Genomic DNA, 17,457 nt, shown 5'->3' with positions numbered 1-17,457 from the left:
GACAATGAGATGTGTTGTGGACAGCCAAAGCGGGAAAAGACACGGTGCCTCTCATGACTTGTGATGGTGAAGGCTATTTACAAGCACAGCTGACTGCACATTGTTGCTTTAAATAGACCCTGAAGTGTGGCAGGGCCCAACATACAGACGCCGAGTGTTCTTTAAGGCTCTCTAAATGTGCACGTACAAAAGTGTGCTGAGAACAAGCACACAGTGACGCGTCTGTGAACCGGCGGCGGAGACACAGTGACCAATTGTCGGTAGCAAAGCACAAGTCATGCTAAAGGGCACAGCTGACTCTGACATCCGCGGAAATAAAACATGACTATGTTAAATTGTAGCAACATTTTATGAATAGCCACTGATTCCATTCAATCTTTGAATACTGACTTACGAACTGAGATCCAGTAGTTGTACTCGAGTGAGAGCACCGTTACTTTCAGGTAATGTGACTCAAGTGCAGTAAAAAGTAGTCATCAAAATAATGACATGAGTAAGAGTTAGTAAGTATTCTGGAAAAACTACTAAAGGACTGAGTAACTGGTGAGTAACTTCTCATTTATTTCGTAGATATTTTCTTAATGGTACTTGCACTACAACTGTAGTTTGTGTGTGTGTGTGTGTGTGTGTGTGTGTGTGTGTGTGTGTGTGTGTGTGTGTGTGTGTGTGTGTGTGTGTGTGTGTGTGTGTGTGTGTGTGTGTGTGTGTGTGTGTGTGTGTGTGTGTGTGTGTGTGTGTGTGTAAGTGTGCGTGAAAGAGACACACTACTACGGCATGTGCTACAAAAGATGCACCTTTTACAGTCATTTTATAACAGAGCTAATGTTAGCATATGTGCAGCTAAAACATAAAAAAAACCCATCAACAACATGTGAACGTTTCCACTGTCACAGATGACAGCACATAATAAAAATGTTATTTTTCATGGTTTGAGTTTGATTGGCAACACTAAATTGGCCCTAGTGTGTGAACGTGAGTGCGATTGTTGTCTGTCTATCTTTGTTGGCCCTGCGATGAGGTGGCGACTTGTCCAGGGTGCACCCCGCCTTCCGCCCGAATGCAGCTGAGATAGGCTCCAGCACCCCCACGACCCCGAACGGGATAAGCGGTAGAAAATGGATGGATGGATGGAGTTCTCATGGCTCATTGAAGAGTTGCGCTGCTTTGTCTGACATCATGTCACTTTTTACAGTGTGTAGATTGAGTGTGGTCATGTGACTGCCAGGCTTTGTTTGATCGGTGAAATGGAGTCACTAGTGCTTACGTTGGATTGGTAAAACGGCGTCTTGTGACAGTGCCTGCTGGAAGAAGTCTCTCTAACAAACCAAATGAATATGCTTTTGCAAGCAGTAATGAATAATTATCAATAAATATAACAATGATATAAAGAAATGTCCTAAAAAGTCAGGTGAGTAACGTTTCTTCTTCACAAAAATATTCACATAAAAGTAAAAAGTAAGTTGTATTAAAAGTACTCTGACAAGTACAATTCATCCAAAAAGCTACTAAATGTAGCGCGTTACCACTTGACACCTTTTTTAGCCATGAAACCAGAGTGAGCCACATGACATTTTTTTAACAACAAACACAACTAAATGCGTCCAATTTTTTATATGCTGATTTTTTTTAAATTAGTATAATAAGTCTACATGTATTCTTCACAACAACGTTGTTATATTGAAGCAAACTTATAATTCTTATCTTTAATGCAACTTCTGGTGCTGCCTTGTTTTGCTGATGACTTTGTAGTCGGGTCGATACGTGGCGAGGTCAAGCTTCGCGCAGGCGTTGAGGCTTTCATCAATTAAACGAGATTGTAGCCTGCTTTTGTTTCAGATGTGAGAATATTTCAAGGCGTTAAGATTTTTTTCTGCGAGCCAGATGCAGTCATCAAAAGAGCTACATCTGGCGTGCAGACCACAGGCTCCTTACCCCTGGCCTCGAAGAACACTTGAAATGTGTTCAAATGTTTCTAGTAACACATTTAGCGAATCTTAAGCCTTGATTTACGCTCCTGCATAGACACTATGCCTTCGACTCCAACGCCGGTGTCAAACCTTTGATATTTCTTCGTCTGGCTGTTTTCCGAAGAGTCAACTAAGCCATCCACAACCGGGGTTGTGGATGGCTGAGTAGCGCTTTATAGCGGCAGCCGGCCTCCAGGCCCCCCCCCCCCTGTTGCGAGTTGTTGTGATTACATGTACCATGTTTATGTGTGTCATGCTATGTGAGGTTTTTTCCTCGGACTCAGTCTGGACCCCTCCTGAGGGTCCAGCCTTAGACTTTTTTTTTTACTCTTCCCCCTTTCCCAATGTCACCTTTTTCCCACCTTTTTTAAGGAGCGCTGTAAGTGGCTGATCCGTTGGCGGTCCCGTCTTGTCCCCCTGTAACGTATGTCTGCTCTTAGTGGGATTGTGCTGAAAATGTATTTTCAGTTCTTATGTGTCTTGTACATGTTAAGAATGGACAACAATAAAGCTGCTGTCTGTCTAAATGAGCAACCACTACTTTTTCTCACCTCTTAGATTGCTATTAAAGCTGGAACCAATTTATGTGGTACAATATTTTCACTTTCAATACGACACCAATGTTGGAGTCTTGAGTTTTGGTCGATACCAAATACCACAACCTTTATTTAACCAGATAAGAAACCCATTGAGATCAAGATCTCTTTCACATGGGTGACCTGGCCAAGAGGTCAACAGCACATGTCACAGAGCAGTTTCAGAAAAGTAATACGTTAAGACATACATGTTAAAATGCGTAAAAGAGAACTGGAAAACAATAAAGATTTACACCTTTTAAAAACACAGGCACTGTGCAAACGTCTCTCGCTGTCTGTCCCTCAGGATAGAACGGAAGGCTCCAAATGGAAGTAGTTCAGAGAGTTTCAGTTTTGTCTGCAATGCATTCCATGCCACACTGCAAAAACTGAAATCTAAGTAAGATTAAATATCTCAAATAAGGGTGATATTTGCTTATTTTCTGTCTGATAAGATAATTCTTCTCACTAAGCAGATTTTATGTTAGAGTGTTTTACTTGTTTTAAGGGTTTTGGTCCTAAATGATCTCAGTAAGATATTGCAGCTCGTTGCTGAGATTTGATGACCTATATTGAGTAAAACATGCTTGAAACTAGAATATCAACTGTTGCAAAGCTGTGTCATCAACACTCACAAGTATAAAACTACTTTTTTAAAGTACTAATTTCTTATTTCAAGCATGAAAAAAAACAATCATGATGCCGAGCGCCTACACTGCAAAAAGTCAGTGTTCAAAAACAAGAAAAAAAAAATACAAAAATGAGGGATATTTTACTTGAACGAAGCAGAAAATTATCTGCCAATAGAACAAGAAAATTTGGCTTGTCAAGACTTTCAAAAACAAATAAAATTAGCAAACCTCAATGAACCCAAAAATACCTTAAAATAAGCATATTCTCACTAATAACAAGTGCACTTTTTTTGGTAGAAAAAAAAATTAGACCTTTTTGCTCAATATGTTGAAAAATATTCTTGAATAAGTAAACGCTAGTGCCATTATCTTCACATAATGATACACTGCAAAAACTGAAATCTACGTAAGATGAAATATCTCAAATAAGGGTGATATTTGCTTATTTTCTGTCTGATAAGATAATTCTTCTCACTAAGCAGATTTTATTTTAGATTGTTTTACTTGTTTTAAGTGTTTTGGTCCTAAATGATCTCAGTAAGATATTACAGCTTGTTCCTGAGATTTTATGACCTATATTGAGTAAAACATGCTAGAAATTAGAATATCAACTGTTGCAAAGCTGTGTCATCAGCACTCACAAGTATAAAACTACTGTTTTAAAGTAATAACTTTAACTTACTTCAAGCATGAAAAAAAAAATCATGATGCCGAGCACATATCATTATGTCAAGATAATATAATATAAATAATAATATACTTTATTTAAGAATATTTGTCAACATATTGAGCAAAAAGGTCTCTTTTTATTTTTCTACCAAGAAAAGTGCACTTGTTATTAGTGAGAATATACTTATTTCAAGGTATTTTTGGGTCCGTTGAGATTAGCTTTTTACTTGTTTTCGAAAGTTTTCTGCCAGAAAATAAGAAGCTGCAGGGGGGAGCAAATGTATTGCTATATTTAGGTAGTAATCAGAATCCTCTTCATGCTCTTTAAAAAAAATCACGAGTGACAAATCTACCAACATTTTTTGGTCTTATTGGACACTTTTGGAGACTGTAACATGAAAACTTATTACATAACGTAGCTCATCTCAATGAGCAGAAGGTGCTGCTTTGGCCCCTACCCCATCTAATAGCACTCCAAGGTAGCTCCGTCTTGTTTGTGACATTAAAAAACATCAGAAGAAGCTCAAGAAGAAAATTAGTTTCCAAACACTTCATTTTTTTTTTTTTTAGTTTTTCTTTACCGCAGCACAGCGCCCACAAGAGTGCCAGGTACAAGGCCAATTAAGAGATGAGGTGATAATTAACTTACTGTCTTTTCTTCTTCTATTGACAGTCACAAATATTTTTGAAGCTACTCTACAATTTTTTATGAAATCAAAAACATGGTATGTATGTTTACAAAAGGAATGTTGCTTCTCTTCTGCTGTCAGAGATACTTTGGTGAAGACGAGTGTGACAACATGGGATCATCAACTCTAGGAAAGGAAGCATCTCTTGAGGCCCTCCTATATGAATGCATCCATGCATTTCGTAAGTGGTGCACACAGTCACATAATACTCTAGTTTATCATAAGGAACTATTAGAATACTAACCTTGGGTACCCTGTACACAGCTTCAGATGTGTCCCAGCAGGCACAAGACATTAATACAACATTGATTGTACATGCATGTCCTTTAAAAGTGACTTTGAAATAACGATGCAAAATAGTTGTATTTGTAAATTGAGAACAAATTGATGTCTAACGTTGGATCCACGTTGTTGGTTGGGAAATGACAAAATTTCAATGGTCAAATCAACGTCACAACCTGACAATGAATAAACGTTGTCAAAAACTATGTTGTTTCAACAGTGTATATGTGTTGTAAAATATTCTTTGGAAAAAGCCCAAACTTCAATGGTCAAATCAACGTCAGAACCCGACATTGTCAAAAAGCGCCTTGTTCCAACGTTAGGTTTGACTTGCTCAACATCAGGACCTAATTCAACAAGTTCTCAATGTTGTTTTAATGTCTTTGTCTGCTGGGATGTAGAAATTTATTAAAATAGAATTACTACCGGTTGGAGCCAATATTACTTTAAAAGACCCTGAAATTAGCCTAATTTCAATCCTTTATGATCCATTTCAGTGTAATACTGTCACATCCTGTTGATTAAGCCTTAGCGTCAGCCTGTTGATCTGTTAGCGTTAATGCAGTTTTTGGATAGCTAAAAAGCGTTATTTCATTTTTGTGTACATGGCCCTCGGTAGGAAAACTTTGATCACATCTGCGTTAGGAAATCAATACGTCATAACCTCTGCTTTCTTGTGCTGTTCCTTCTGTTCACAGATGACAATGGAGAGCTAGAGGCTAATTTGCCTCGCATGCTACTACTAATGCATCGCTGGTATGTTGTATCTTCTGAACTGGCTGGAAAACTACTGATGATATATCCTTATCAATATCTATTAGTTTATTAATAATGCATCAATAATAAGTATGGTGGTCCCGATACAAACTTTTTCACTTCTGATACGATACCAATATTGGAACTTTGCGTAATGGTAAATACTGACTGATATTGATGCGTTACAATACCAGCAGGTATCATACATACTTTTATTATTTTGTAGTGTGAAATGTAACACAAGTTTTGACCAAGTGAAATTAGTCAAACAGAAAACAGTGGTAGGTATGAAAAACACTAACCAATTCATTATTATCAGTTTGGAGTAGACGTATGCCGTGCTTAAGGTTACGTTTTCTTGAATAGAAGATTATATCCAATATTTTACATGCAAATCCATATATGCTTTCATAATGACATCTATAGTTGTGGAAACACAAGACCGTGTTGTTGTAGTTCCATCCATCCATCCATTTTCTACCGCTTATTCCCTCGGGGTCGCGGGGGGCGCTGGAGCCTATCTCAGCTACAATCGGGCGGAAACAATTATTTCACATTGTCAATCAAACCTCAGCATCATTATTTGTGTAAAGCCGGGATGTCCAAAGATTGTGGCCCACATCTTGATGTCTATTGGCCTGTTGCATTTTTATAAACCTATTTAAAATAAAAATGAAGCACAGCTTACAATTAAGCATTACCCTGGTGCATTAGGGCCACATTGAAAAGAAAAAATACATACAGATTTCCAAAAAAGTAGTACATTATAACATTGCTTGAATATTCGATCCAACTCAAAAAAATGTTTCTAAAGTATCAGTTAGCTTTGTTGTTGAGTAACTTTTAATGGGCTTAGATTTATTATACCAATTGTTAGTTTCTATATTTTTCTATATGATTACAATTCTTTTTAAACAACTATTTTATTTTGTATATGGATGTTTTTATTTGTATATTGTTAACTATATTCTATACATATCCATCCACCTTCTTGCGCTTATCCGAAGTGGGGTCGCGGGGCAGCAGCCTAAGCAGAGAAGCCCAGACTTCCCTTTCCCCAGCTACTTCTTCCAGCTCTTCCCAGGGGATCCCGAGAAGTTCCCAGGCCAGCTGGGTGACATAGTCTGTCCACTGTGTCTTGGATTTCCCCCGTGGTCTCCTACCGGTCGGACGTGTCCTAAAGACCTCCCCAGGGAGGCGTCCAGGGGGCATCCTGACCAGATGCCCAAATCACCTCATCTGGATCCTCTCGATGTGGAGGAGCAGTGGCTTTACTCTTTGCTCCTCCCGAATGACAGAGCTTCCCACCCTATCTGTAAGAGAGAGCCCCGCCACCCGACAGAGGAAACTAATTTCAGCTGCTTGTACCCGTGATCTAGTCCTTGTCATAACCCAAAGCTCATGACCATAGGTGAGGATAGGAACGTAGATTGACCGGTAAATTGAGAGCTTTGCTTTTCGTCTTAGCTCCTTCTTGACCACAACAGACCAATACACGGTCCACATCACTGCAGACGCCGCACCGATCTGCCTGTCGATCTCACAATCAACGTCTTCCCTCACTCGTGAACAAGATCTGGATCTCCTCCCTAACCCGGAGATGACACTTCACCATTTTTCGGTCGACAACAATAGACTCGGACTTGGAAGTGCTGATTTTCATCCCATTCGCTTCACACTCTGCTGCGAACCAATCCAGCGAGCGCTGAAGATCCTGGTCAGATGAAGCCAGCAGAACCACATCATCCATGAGCCAAAAGGACCTGATAGGACTCCTTCTTCAGCTTAACGGCATCTTTGACCGTTGGTGTCCACCAGCGGGTTCTGGGATTACCGCCACGACAAGCTCCGACCACCTTGCGGCCACAGCTCCGAGTGGCTGCCTGGGCAATAGAGGCAGCCATTTCTCCCAATCACGCCTCTCCAGGTCTCACTGTCGTTGCCAATGTGAGCATTGAATACCCCCAGTGTATGTATAAATGTTGTAATAGTTGATACAATATTTATTTATTGCATTATTTATTTGACTTTTATTTATCTGAGAGATTGCCAACTTCTTGTGGTGAAGAGCTACCAGCGAAATCTTAGTATTCAGGTGCGACACCCAAGTTGAACAGGTGTGACGGTAGAGGCCTGACAAAGTGCAATCCTCTTCTCCAGGTTGGAGTTGGACATATAGGTTCTGATTTACTAACTGTTTGCGTGTACTAAAACACCTGCAAACTTGATTGCACACATAAAGCTGATCTACTAAACGTGTGCAAAGGGATTGTGTCTCTTAAGTGAGCAGGTGTGCAATCTATTTTGCGTCTCTGTCTTCAATAATAGGCAAAATATACACTGATCATTAAAACAATTACAATACTGGGAGAAGAAAATGTAAATCGAATTACTTAGTACACACAATGTGATTAATCAACACTGTTTTGCAGCACTATTTTAGCGTTTTTTTAATAACTGTGCAAACTGACAGTTCCACACACAGCTGCAGGATCAGCACTTCTGCTGCACAAACAATGGACAGACGACAATCCTCCGTCATGGGTGTCAGAAATAAAAAAAAAACTGTTGGGGCGGTATAGCTCGGTTGCAGGTTCGATCCCGCTTCTGCCATCCTTGTCACTGTCGTTGTGTCCTTGGGCAAGACACTTTACCCATCTGCTCCCAGTGCCAACCACACTGGATTAAATGTAACTTAGATATTGGGTTTTCACTATGTAAAGCGCTTTGAGTCACTAGAGAAAAGTGCTATATATATATACTTCACTTTTGAAAACAGTTTATAGGTTACAAAAGCTCTGCTTGGATGCTGAAGTATTGCGCTTATACACAGCAACTAAAAACTTTTTTTTTTTTTTAATTGATTACTGTAAATTTTGAATCGGCTCAGAAACATAATAAAGAAAATCGCAATTCAGATGTGAATAGATTTGTTTCTAGCACCCCTATTATTTATGAATTGTCAATTATTTGTTGCCACCAACAAAGAGGCCACAAGGACGTCTGTGCCTGTGCTGGACAAAACCAGAAGTTTCGTAAAGAAGTTTGGTCATGACAATATCTTGCTTGAGTTCTGCAACCGTGTCCTGCTGGGCAACAAGCTACTGGACATGTGGTCTCTCTCCAACATCATCCCGGTGCCCAAATCTGCAGACCTCTCGAAAACAGACAACTACCCAGCATCCGCCTGACTTGTATTGATGCGAAGGCCCACATATGCATGATACTAACCTGGAATCGGCATGTCATTTACCCTCACCTGAGGGAAAACCAAAACGGCTTTCGAGACGAGAGGACCATAAAGCCCAGATCCTGGCCCTGGGAGAATAATCGAGGAGGTGAAAGAGAAAAGAACCTGACGGCTGTAGTGTGCTTTATTGACTTCAAAAAGGCTTTTGACTCAATACATAAAGGGATCCCAAAGGCCTTCGCCGTCCTTCCCAACTTGTTCCGGGCAATAGAGACCATGTATGCATTACATGGTCTTAGATGGCGTCAGTGAGAAGTTTGACATTCTGGCTGGGGTAATGTATTTCCCCTTCCTCCTTGTCAGGCGAAATGGTAGAATACTTATTACCTGTATTATTTGTTAGCCACGTCTTGCTAGCAGTTTTTCACTACCTAGAATGCATAGAAAATAGAAACACGTGTTCTTGTCTCAGATAAGGATTGTAGATAATGGATAAAGAATGTCCCCAAAAAGTGCATTTTTATCTTTTTGATCTACAGAAACTCAAAAAATTAGAATATCGTGTAAAGGTCCATTCATGTCAGCAGTTGAACTTCAACTGAGAAATTAATATGCGATATAAACTCAACTCAACTCAAGCCTTTTTTTGATGATCATGGCTTAGAGTTTTTGGAAACCCCAAATTTTCTGAAATTTTCAATTTGAGGTTTTCATAAACTGGTTAAGTCATTATCATCCAATTTATATCAAAATAAGGCTTGAAATATCTTGAGTTGCATGTTATGAGCCTATGTCATATATTAGTTCCACCTTCTAAATCTAATTACTGGGATAAACTAACCTTTGCACATTATTCACATATTTTGAGTTTCACCTGTACACTGCATTGGTTCCTTTTTAATTTGATAAAAGCATCCTCTAATTTTTGTGTATGAGACCTTTGGTGCAAGACTTTTAGACAGCACCGATGTCATAACACATTTTTTCATAGCACTTTAGTGTTGGACCTCATTAGATGGTCAAACTGCTGGCGTTTGTCATATAATTCAAACAAGAGGTAGAACACATGGAACTGTGTTAATTCAACTTCTGTATGAATGTATAATATATTTTTCCAACTTGAAAATAACCCTTAACCCACCTCTACGTACCGTGAGTGCAAAGATGACGACTGCCAGCTAACCAGACTGAAGATTTGTTATTTAATGAGGTAGGATGCAACCTTTTATGTACAATCATAATATACAGCGAATTCAGGCCCACTGGAATTTATGATGGATATATCCCTTACTTGACACTTTTCAGTTTACAAATGTACTTTAAATTGAAAAAATAACATATATTCATGTAAAATCATTGAAACAGTGATAATTGTTTGAGTGGCTTATTAGCATTTACACTACGTCGTCACACGAGACTTTCCATAAAAATGTTGAATCTAAAATCTTGGTGATATCTTACGAGCTCCTAAATGTTTTCTGTATGTCACCTTGGGTCACCAAAGTGTCTCCATTATCACAAGTCCAACCTGATGAGATAAGACGTTCTTTGTGTGTCCAGATACTGGATAGTGACGTTCCCTGCAGAGTTCAACCTGGATTTGGGTCTGATCAGGATCACAGAGGAGTTCCGAGAAGTGGCTGCAAAGCTCAGCTGTGAGGAGCATTTTAAACTCATTGATATCTCCACCATGTAAGTCACACAGAATGCAATTACTATATGTGAAAATGGCAGATCATTATAGCCAATTTTGGTAAAGCTCAATTCTTTATGAATGACTCTGAAACAAGAAGGGGCATGTAACTGAAGTTACCTGGTGGATTATTTTTAGATCTACATATAGATTGATGTGCAATACAGGAACCTGTAAGATAAAAAAAAATACATTTAAGTAAAGCACATACAATACTAGAGATGTCTAAATCAGGTATTGGTGCAACATCAGCAAAACAAACTAAATAAGTATGGGATTAAATAATCTTGCATGTAAAATATCCATTATGGGCACTTCGATATGGCATCAAAATGTCCTCCAATAAGCACACAAGGTTGGTCTTTTCTTATATTTTAGTCAAGTCATTTACAAAAGGTAAACATGTAGCCAGCAGCTACACAACAGCTAAGCAAACAATAGCAAAAAAACTAGACGTACAATATTGCAGTCTAAAACAGCACATTTGTCAATATAAACTAGTATTAAATAATTGTAGTTGCATATTACTTATGGATGCAGAAGCGTATTATAAAGTATCTAGTACAACAAACGTGTCTGCATTATTCAAACTTAATTTAAAGCGGTCCTATAATGGAAAACCAACTTTTCTTATTTAGGATCTACATAAGTCCAGAAAATGTGAAATAAAACCACAGAAGCATGGCAGGGATATTTATAAAACAATCTTGCCTTCTTCCAAACTTCCAAACAAACCGTTTGGAATTTAAGACTTTAGTGATGTATTTTGCCTTAGTTACGTCAACCGATATCTCCGTATATAGTACAGGTTTACTTGAAGAGCTTCGTGCGAGTCCGCCATTACTATCCAGTTGTAGTCAATAAGTTTCTTCTGTTTCTCTAAAATCTTGGGGTGAGGCAGACTGGCTCGTACATGCACATGCATGCTGAAATCTTCCGCTGTAGCTTATAGTGGCTTATATCCTATACCAGGGGTCACCAACCTTATTGAAACCAAGAGCTACTTCTTGGGTACTGATTAATGTGAAGGGATACCAGTTTGATACACACTTAAATAAATTGCCAGAAATAGCCAATTTGCTCAATTTACCTTTAACTCTATGTTATTATTAATAATTAATGATATTTATCTTTGTGGAAACACTGATCATCTTAATGATTTCTCACAATAAATATATATAGAAACAGATAAATATCAATATGCAACACTTTATTTTTATATTTTCTCTAAGTGCACATTTTTCAAATTGAACATTTTCAAATGATCCCTTCTAAGACAGTCTTGTGAAATCACAATATCCCATTTTAACTAGCTAGCCACTAACACCCTCTAACAAATCATGAATTACTTTGCACCATGTTTGTACAAATAATAACTCATGCAAAATATAAAAGTCAGTCAAAGTTGTTAGAATATATAACAAATTGGACCAAGCTATATTTCTAACAAAGGCAAATCATTATTTCTTCTAGATTTTCCAGAACAAAAATTTAAAAAGAAATTCAAAAGACTTTGAAATAAGATTTTAATTTGATTCTACAGATTTTCTAGCTCTGCCAGAATATTATTTTTGAATTTTAATCATAAAAATTTTGAAGAAATATTTCACAAATATTCTTCGTCGAAAAAAACGAAACTAAAATGAAGAATTAAATTAAAATGTATTTATTATTCTTTACAATAAAAAAATTTTTTTTACTTGAACATTGATTTAAATTGTCAGGAAAGAAGAGGAAGGAATTTAAAAGGTAAAAAGGGGGTTCCCATAAAGAAATACAATCATGTGTGCTTACGGAATGTATCCCTGCAGACTGTATTGATCTATATTGATATATAATGTATACATTGTGTTTTTTATGTTGATTTAACAAAAAAATAAATAAAATCAATTTTTTTATTTTATTTTTATTTTTTTTATTTCAGTGGTCCCCGGTGGTTGGGGACCACTGATGTAGACCAAAAGGAAGGGTTGAACGGGAGGAAGTCACTACTACTACAAAATAATAAAAAAAATCACCACACCTTAAAAATTAGCGTTTTTTTGGGGGGGTTTTTTTACATTTGAAAAGATCAGATTCCAATCGGATCTGTACTTCCTACTGAAATGGTCTGAATCTGATGCGAAAAGATTAGATTTGAAGCACTTTGGAGTGTTAAGACTGGCAAAAAAAATCAGATCTGTTTCACTTGAGGGCAAAAAAAATCAGATTTGGTGTGCAGTGGAAACAGGGCCTAAATTGGGGTTCATAATTGCAGACATTGTCCAGATTCATGTTACTTTTCAAATGTTCCCCGCCGGGGATGGAAGTTTGACACCTGTGATATAAGACACTTATTGATTATTTTGGTGTCTGCTGTCTCCAAATCAGCCCGTTCTTTCGTCATTCATGAGTTTATAGATGAAATTGCTGGGCAGACGGTACGTCTACAATTTCTGACATGGATGGAAGATTCTCTACCGCTCCATTGTTTTTCAGGGATCGCCTCCTTCTGACTGTAATGTAGTAATTTTGCATAAAGGTGCCAGTTTGCACATACCTTCAAACGTGCTAAATAAAGACGCAACACAGTTCCAGCAAAACGTTTTCAGGCTTGACAAATCAAACTGCATGTGCTAAATAATTATAAAGTGGAACCTTGATGTACAGGGTTCGTAAATCAAAAAGTTTGTATAGTAAAACAAACAATGTAAATATGAATAATGCGTTCCAGCAGGACAAAAGTCCCTATTTCAGTCAAGGCGTGTACACTTTGAAAACAATATAAAGTGTTATATCAAAGCAACATAAAGGTGATGAATCAACTGTCTCTTTATTAACAAGCCAAAACAACAAGGACAAGCTGCTCTGCCAAAACGCGCAAAGAAGTCCCTTTGATGCCCTCACAAACATGAAGGGAGTCTTTCACTGTTCAGCGAGTGGAACCTGACGCCATAAACACTTAAATAAATAAATGATAAATGGGTTACACTTGTATAGCGCTTTTCTACCTTCAAGGTACTCAAAGCGCTTCGACAGTATTTCCACATTCACCCATTCACACACACATTCACACACTAATGGCGGGAGCTGCCATGCAAGGCGCTAACCAGCAGCCATCAGGAGCAAGGGGTGAAGCGGACGTGACTAGGATGGTAGAAGGTGGGGATTGAACCCCTAACCAGCAACCCTCTGATTGCTGGCACAGCCACTCTACCAACTTCGCCACGCCGTCCCTTCTTGTCCTTTACTTTTAATGTGTACTGTGCACCGAAAAATCTGAATATGAATACGCGTATTGTTAAACCCCTGTTCATTTCAACTGGCGGCCTGTGGGTCACATGCGGCATCCCGAAGCTTTTCATTTGGCCCGCCGCACATCACCCAAATGGGCTTGATATCTCGGGGTGGCTCATTTACTATATGCAGTACTTCGCCATCCCGCAGGGGGCAACAGTGAAGCAAATGTGTCACAATGAAGCAGAAATAAGGTGAGTAGAAGAAGACTACTCAAAAAATGGCACTACCGACCCTGAAAAAATCTAAATAAACTGCGAAAACTTTGACCAGCGATTGTACAACAAAGTATGAATGTTCTTCCCTGAGCCTCTGCTCGAGTCATTGTTTTCTATCAGACATTTTAAGTGTCGGACACGCTGTTCCAGACCAGCAACAACTTTGTAAGTAGATATTGTGTAGATATTGTGTATGTAGTTTGTTTTGGATTTATATTGTTGACTTCGTGATGTCTTTAGTATTCGCCGTCTTGTTGTTTGTCTGAGTAACTCTTCAGCAAGCAAAGCGCTTTTAGAACATGTAGTGTTACATTTTACCAGTAGAGGGCAATACCGCTACACCTTAGTTTTATTTGTGTTGGGCCATATACCTGTACAGTGTTCCCTTGTTTAACGCTGGGGTCACGTTCCAAAAAATACCCGCTTTAAATGAAATCCGTTTAGTAGAAGTTGCCTTTTTTTTTCTTTCGTTTTTTATTTGTGTTTTCGTTAATTATATATATTTTTCGTTTACACTATATGTTTTTTCATTTACAGGATGTTTTTTATTTTCTGTGCATATTTTTTGTTTACTGGTTTTAAAATTGGATTTATTTTATGTTATTTTTGTTTACAGCACTGTGCAGTATATGTTTGCTCCTATCAAACAATTTTGTAAATTAGGCAAGCTGAACACATTCTGTACTGTACAGCAGTGGTTCCCAACCACCGGTCCGGGGACCGGTACCGGTCCGTGAGGCATTTTCTACCAGGTCGCAGAGAAACATGAAATCATTTATAAAGGACTGCATTTTGATGCATATGAAAGTGCAATATATTTATCTGTACAGTAATATATTTATTTATATCTGCACATTATTGCTCTTTTATCCTGCACTACAACAAGCTAATGCAACGAAATGTCGTTCTTATCTGTACTGTAAAGCAGTGGTCCCCAACCACCGGTCCGTGACGCATTTCGGCTACCGGGCCGCAGAGAAACATAAACATTTTTATAAACGACTGCATTTTCTCCGACTTAATTTTCGCCTGTCCCACTAGACACACCAATAAGCTTGTTTATAGATGTACAATAACACTCCTCATAGGAAGTTGCCATTTTTTACAACTTTGTGAAATGATTCAATGCACATTAATGAACATATAAAATATAAATGTGACTGATTGTAGCCAAAGGCTGATTTCCATCTGCATTTCATTGCAAAGAAACAAGCCCAGGGCTCCCACTAATTCAGTGTTATAGTGAGTTGTATTTTTCATGCACTTATGTTTGCTGTATTTTTATCTGGCACAAGAGGAAAGCCGGTCCCTGAAAATAATGCCTACATTAAACCGGTCCCTGGTGCAAAAATGGTTATGGACCACTGCTGTACAGGACACATGGCATGAAGAAGATTGATTGACAATGGTCTACAGTCCCTTAGCAAATCAGGATGCAGAACACAAGGCGCATTCATAAGCTGTAAAATAAAAACAATAAAAAGCATGCGACACTGTAAAAAATTACACTCACAAAAAAAATATGTGTGACAGCGAGGCCGTATAAAGTGAACCGTGTTGTAGCGAGGGAACATGTATATATTTTTTTATTTCTATATGCGTAAACATTTGTAGTTTATTGTGTGAATATCTTAACACTAAACCTTCTATTTTATTTATGAAAATACACAATTGACGTTTTACTTTTGTAATGCTAATTTCATGTTTATATCTTACAAACCTAAATTAAGGAAGAAGTGTAAAAAGATAAAACTGAGGAAAGAAAATAATTCAAAAGAAAGAACATTAGCCCTCAACAAAACTTCTGGAGTTTGTTTATTCATGCTACTAACTATCTGTCACGCTGCACACGCTGGAAACAAGTAGCAAGGGCAGAATAAATAAATGTTTTGACAGTGCAGTGTGAAAGCCGATGTGTTTACTTTGCAAATAAGTAAACGCAGTCTCAAAGGAATACAACCTACAGAGGCACTTTCTGACAAAACATCTAAATTTCGATGTACGGCCCCTGAGCCCTTGGGCTTTTGAATCTGCGGCTCTCTTCATTGTGTAGTTGAATCGCCCTGCCGGCCTAGTGCATTGATTCTTTGCCTCTATCGCCAATCATGTAATATAATGAAGGGCATGGTTCTATAGACCTGATTCGAGTGTAAAACGCCTTGTCGTCACTTTTCTTGTGAATTGCTGCTATTGAAATAAAACTCAGTTGACTGGTTTTGTGCGTTGTGATTGGTTGTTGCAGTCCTTCGTACGACTGGATGCGTAAGGTGACCCAGCGTAAAAAACAGATGAAGAAAGGCAAAGCTTCTCTGCTGTTTGACCACCTTAAGCCCATTGAGCTGGCTGAACACCTGACTTTCCTGGAGTTCAAATCCTTCAGGAGGATATCGGTACGCTATCTCTTACTGCCTCATTTTCCCGCAAGGAATACAAGTATGACTAATTCCTACGGAAATCCCTCAACTGTGCTTCCATTTTGTGTTTAGTTCCCTGATTACAAGAGTTATGTGGTCCATGGCTGCCTGGTTGACAACCCAACACTGGAACGTTCCATTGCTCTGTTCAACGGCGTTTCACAGTGGGTCCAACTCATGGTCCTGAGCAAGCTAACACCTCCAACCAGAGCAGAAGTCATCACTAAATACATTCATGTGGCTCAGGTAATCCCTGCCTATTTCCTGTACTGTATTCACAAGTGCACCTTCTTCACTGCATTGTTCATTGCAGAATTCAATTATACGTAGTACACAAATGAGGAACATTTGTGTTGTTTGGTTAATATCTATGGATAAGCTCTAACTTTGAAGACCTAACACAGTAGGGACGTCCTCAACAGTTTGTTGTATGCTATGCACAACCAATGAGCATCCCTACAAATAAACAGATCTCATTTGCAACTTTCTCCACCCCATATTATATATATATAGGCACCCGTCCGTCAGTAGTGACGATGGGTTGCACCTGGGGGAGTTCTTCCTCTCACCGTCGTAGCTGGCGCCAATCAGGTGGAGCTTAGGACTGCCAGCTTCCGTGTTGTTTCCTTCCTTTAGGGGGGAGGCTGGAGTGACCTCTCCGTGGCGCATGCCTGGGCAGAAAATATGGAGATCCTGGGTTGCCCAGTCATCAAGATCCCCCCCCTCGGCCGTGTCGATGTGGCTCAGAGGAAAGCAAGGCAATACGTCTGTCATCGGCTTGGCTGCAAGAGCTGCCGGCAGGGGGTCAGCAATGACACCCAGCCGCCTCAGGGGCTCCACTCCTGATTTTCTGTCTGGGCTTTCCTGCTTAGGCTGCTGCCCCCGCGACCCGACCTCGGATAAGCGGAAGAAGATGAATGATAAATGTGTATATATATATATATATATATATATATATATATATGAAGTTTACATATATATATATATATGAAGTTTACATATATATATATATATATATATATATATATATATATATATATATATATAGAGTTCATTGAAAGATCCAGGCCCACAAGCTGTACAGGTATTTGAAGAC

The 17,457-nt window shown here is 38.7% G+C and overlaps 1 protein-coding gene across 4 annotated transcripts in view; it reads left to right on the top strand.

Moving 5' to 3' along the window:
* rasgrp3 (RAS guanyl releasing protein 3 (calcium and DAG-regulated)) overlaps positions 1-17,457 on the top strand; it is a 77,696-nt gene that overhangs the window by 20,611 nt on the left and 39,628 nt on the right. Inside the window, exons 1-8 of one of the 4 annotated variants that reach the window (XM_061964621.2) lie at positions 1,064-1,108; positions 4,414-4,476; positions 4,614-4,713; positions 5,513-5,612; positions 9,908-9,970; positions 10,321-10,452; positions 16,190-16,337; positions 16,434-16,607. In XM_061964621.2, coding sequence (XP_061820605.1) covers positions 4,644-4,713; positions 5,513-5,612; positions 9,908-9,970; positions 10,321-10,452; positions 16,190-16,337; positions 16,434-16,607 — 687 coding nt within the window. In that variant the 5' untranslated portion in view covers positions 1,064-1,108; positions 4,414-4,476; positions 4,614-4,643. Of the gene's footprint in view, positions 1-1,063; positions 1,109-4,413; positions 4,477-4,613; positions 4,714-5,512; positions 5,613-9,907; positions 9,971-10,320; positions 10,453-13,907; positions 13,924-13,966; positions 14,113-16,189; positions 16,338-16,433; positions 16,608-17,457 lie in introns of those variants that run through there. The other 3 variants (XM_061964615.2, XM_061964623.2, XM_061964622.2) reach the window with 3 other exon arrangements.

This window comes from Nerophis lumbriciformis, linkage group LG02 (genome assembly GCF_033978685.3).
Source record: "Nerophis lumbriciformis linkage group LG02, RoL_Nlum_v2.1, whole genome shotgun sequence".
Lineage (NCBI taxonomy): Eukaryota > Metazoa > Chordata > Actinopteri > Syngnathiformes > Syngnathidae > Nerophis > Nerophis lumbriciformis.
The sequence above is the reverse complement of the archived record's forward strand: the minus strand, read 5'-3'. Positions and strand labels throughout refer to the sequence as shown.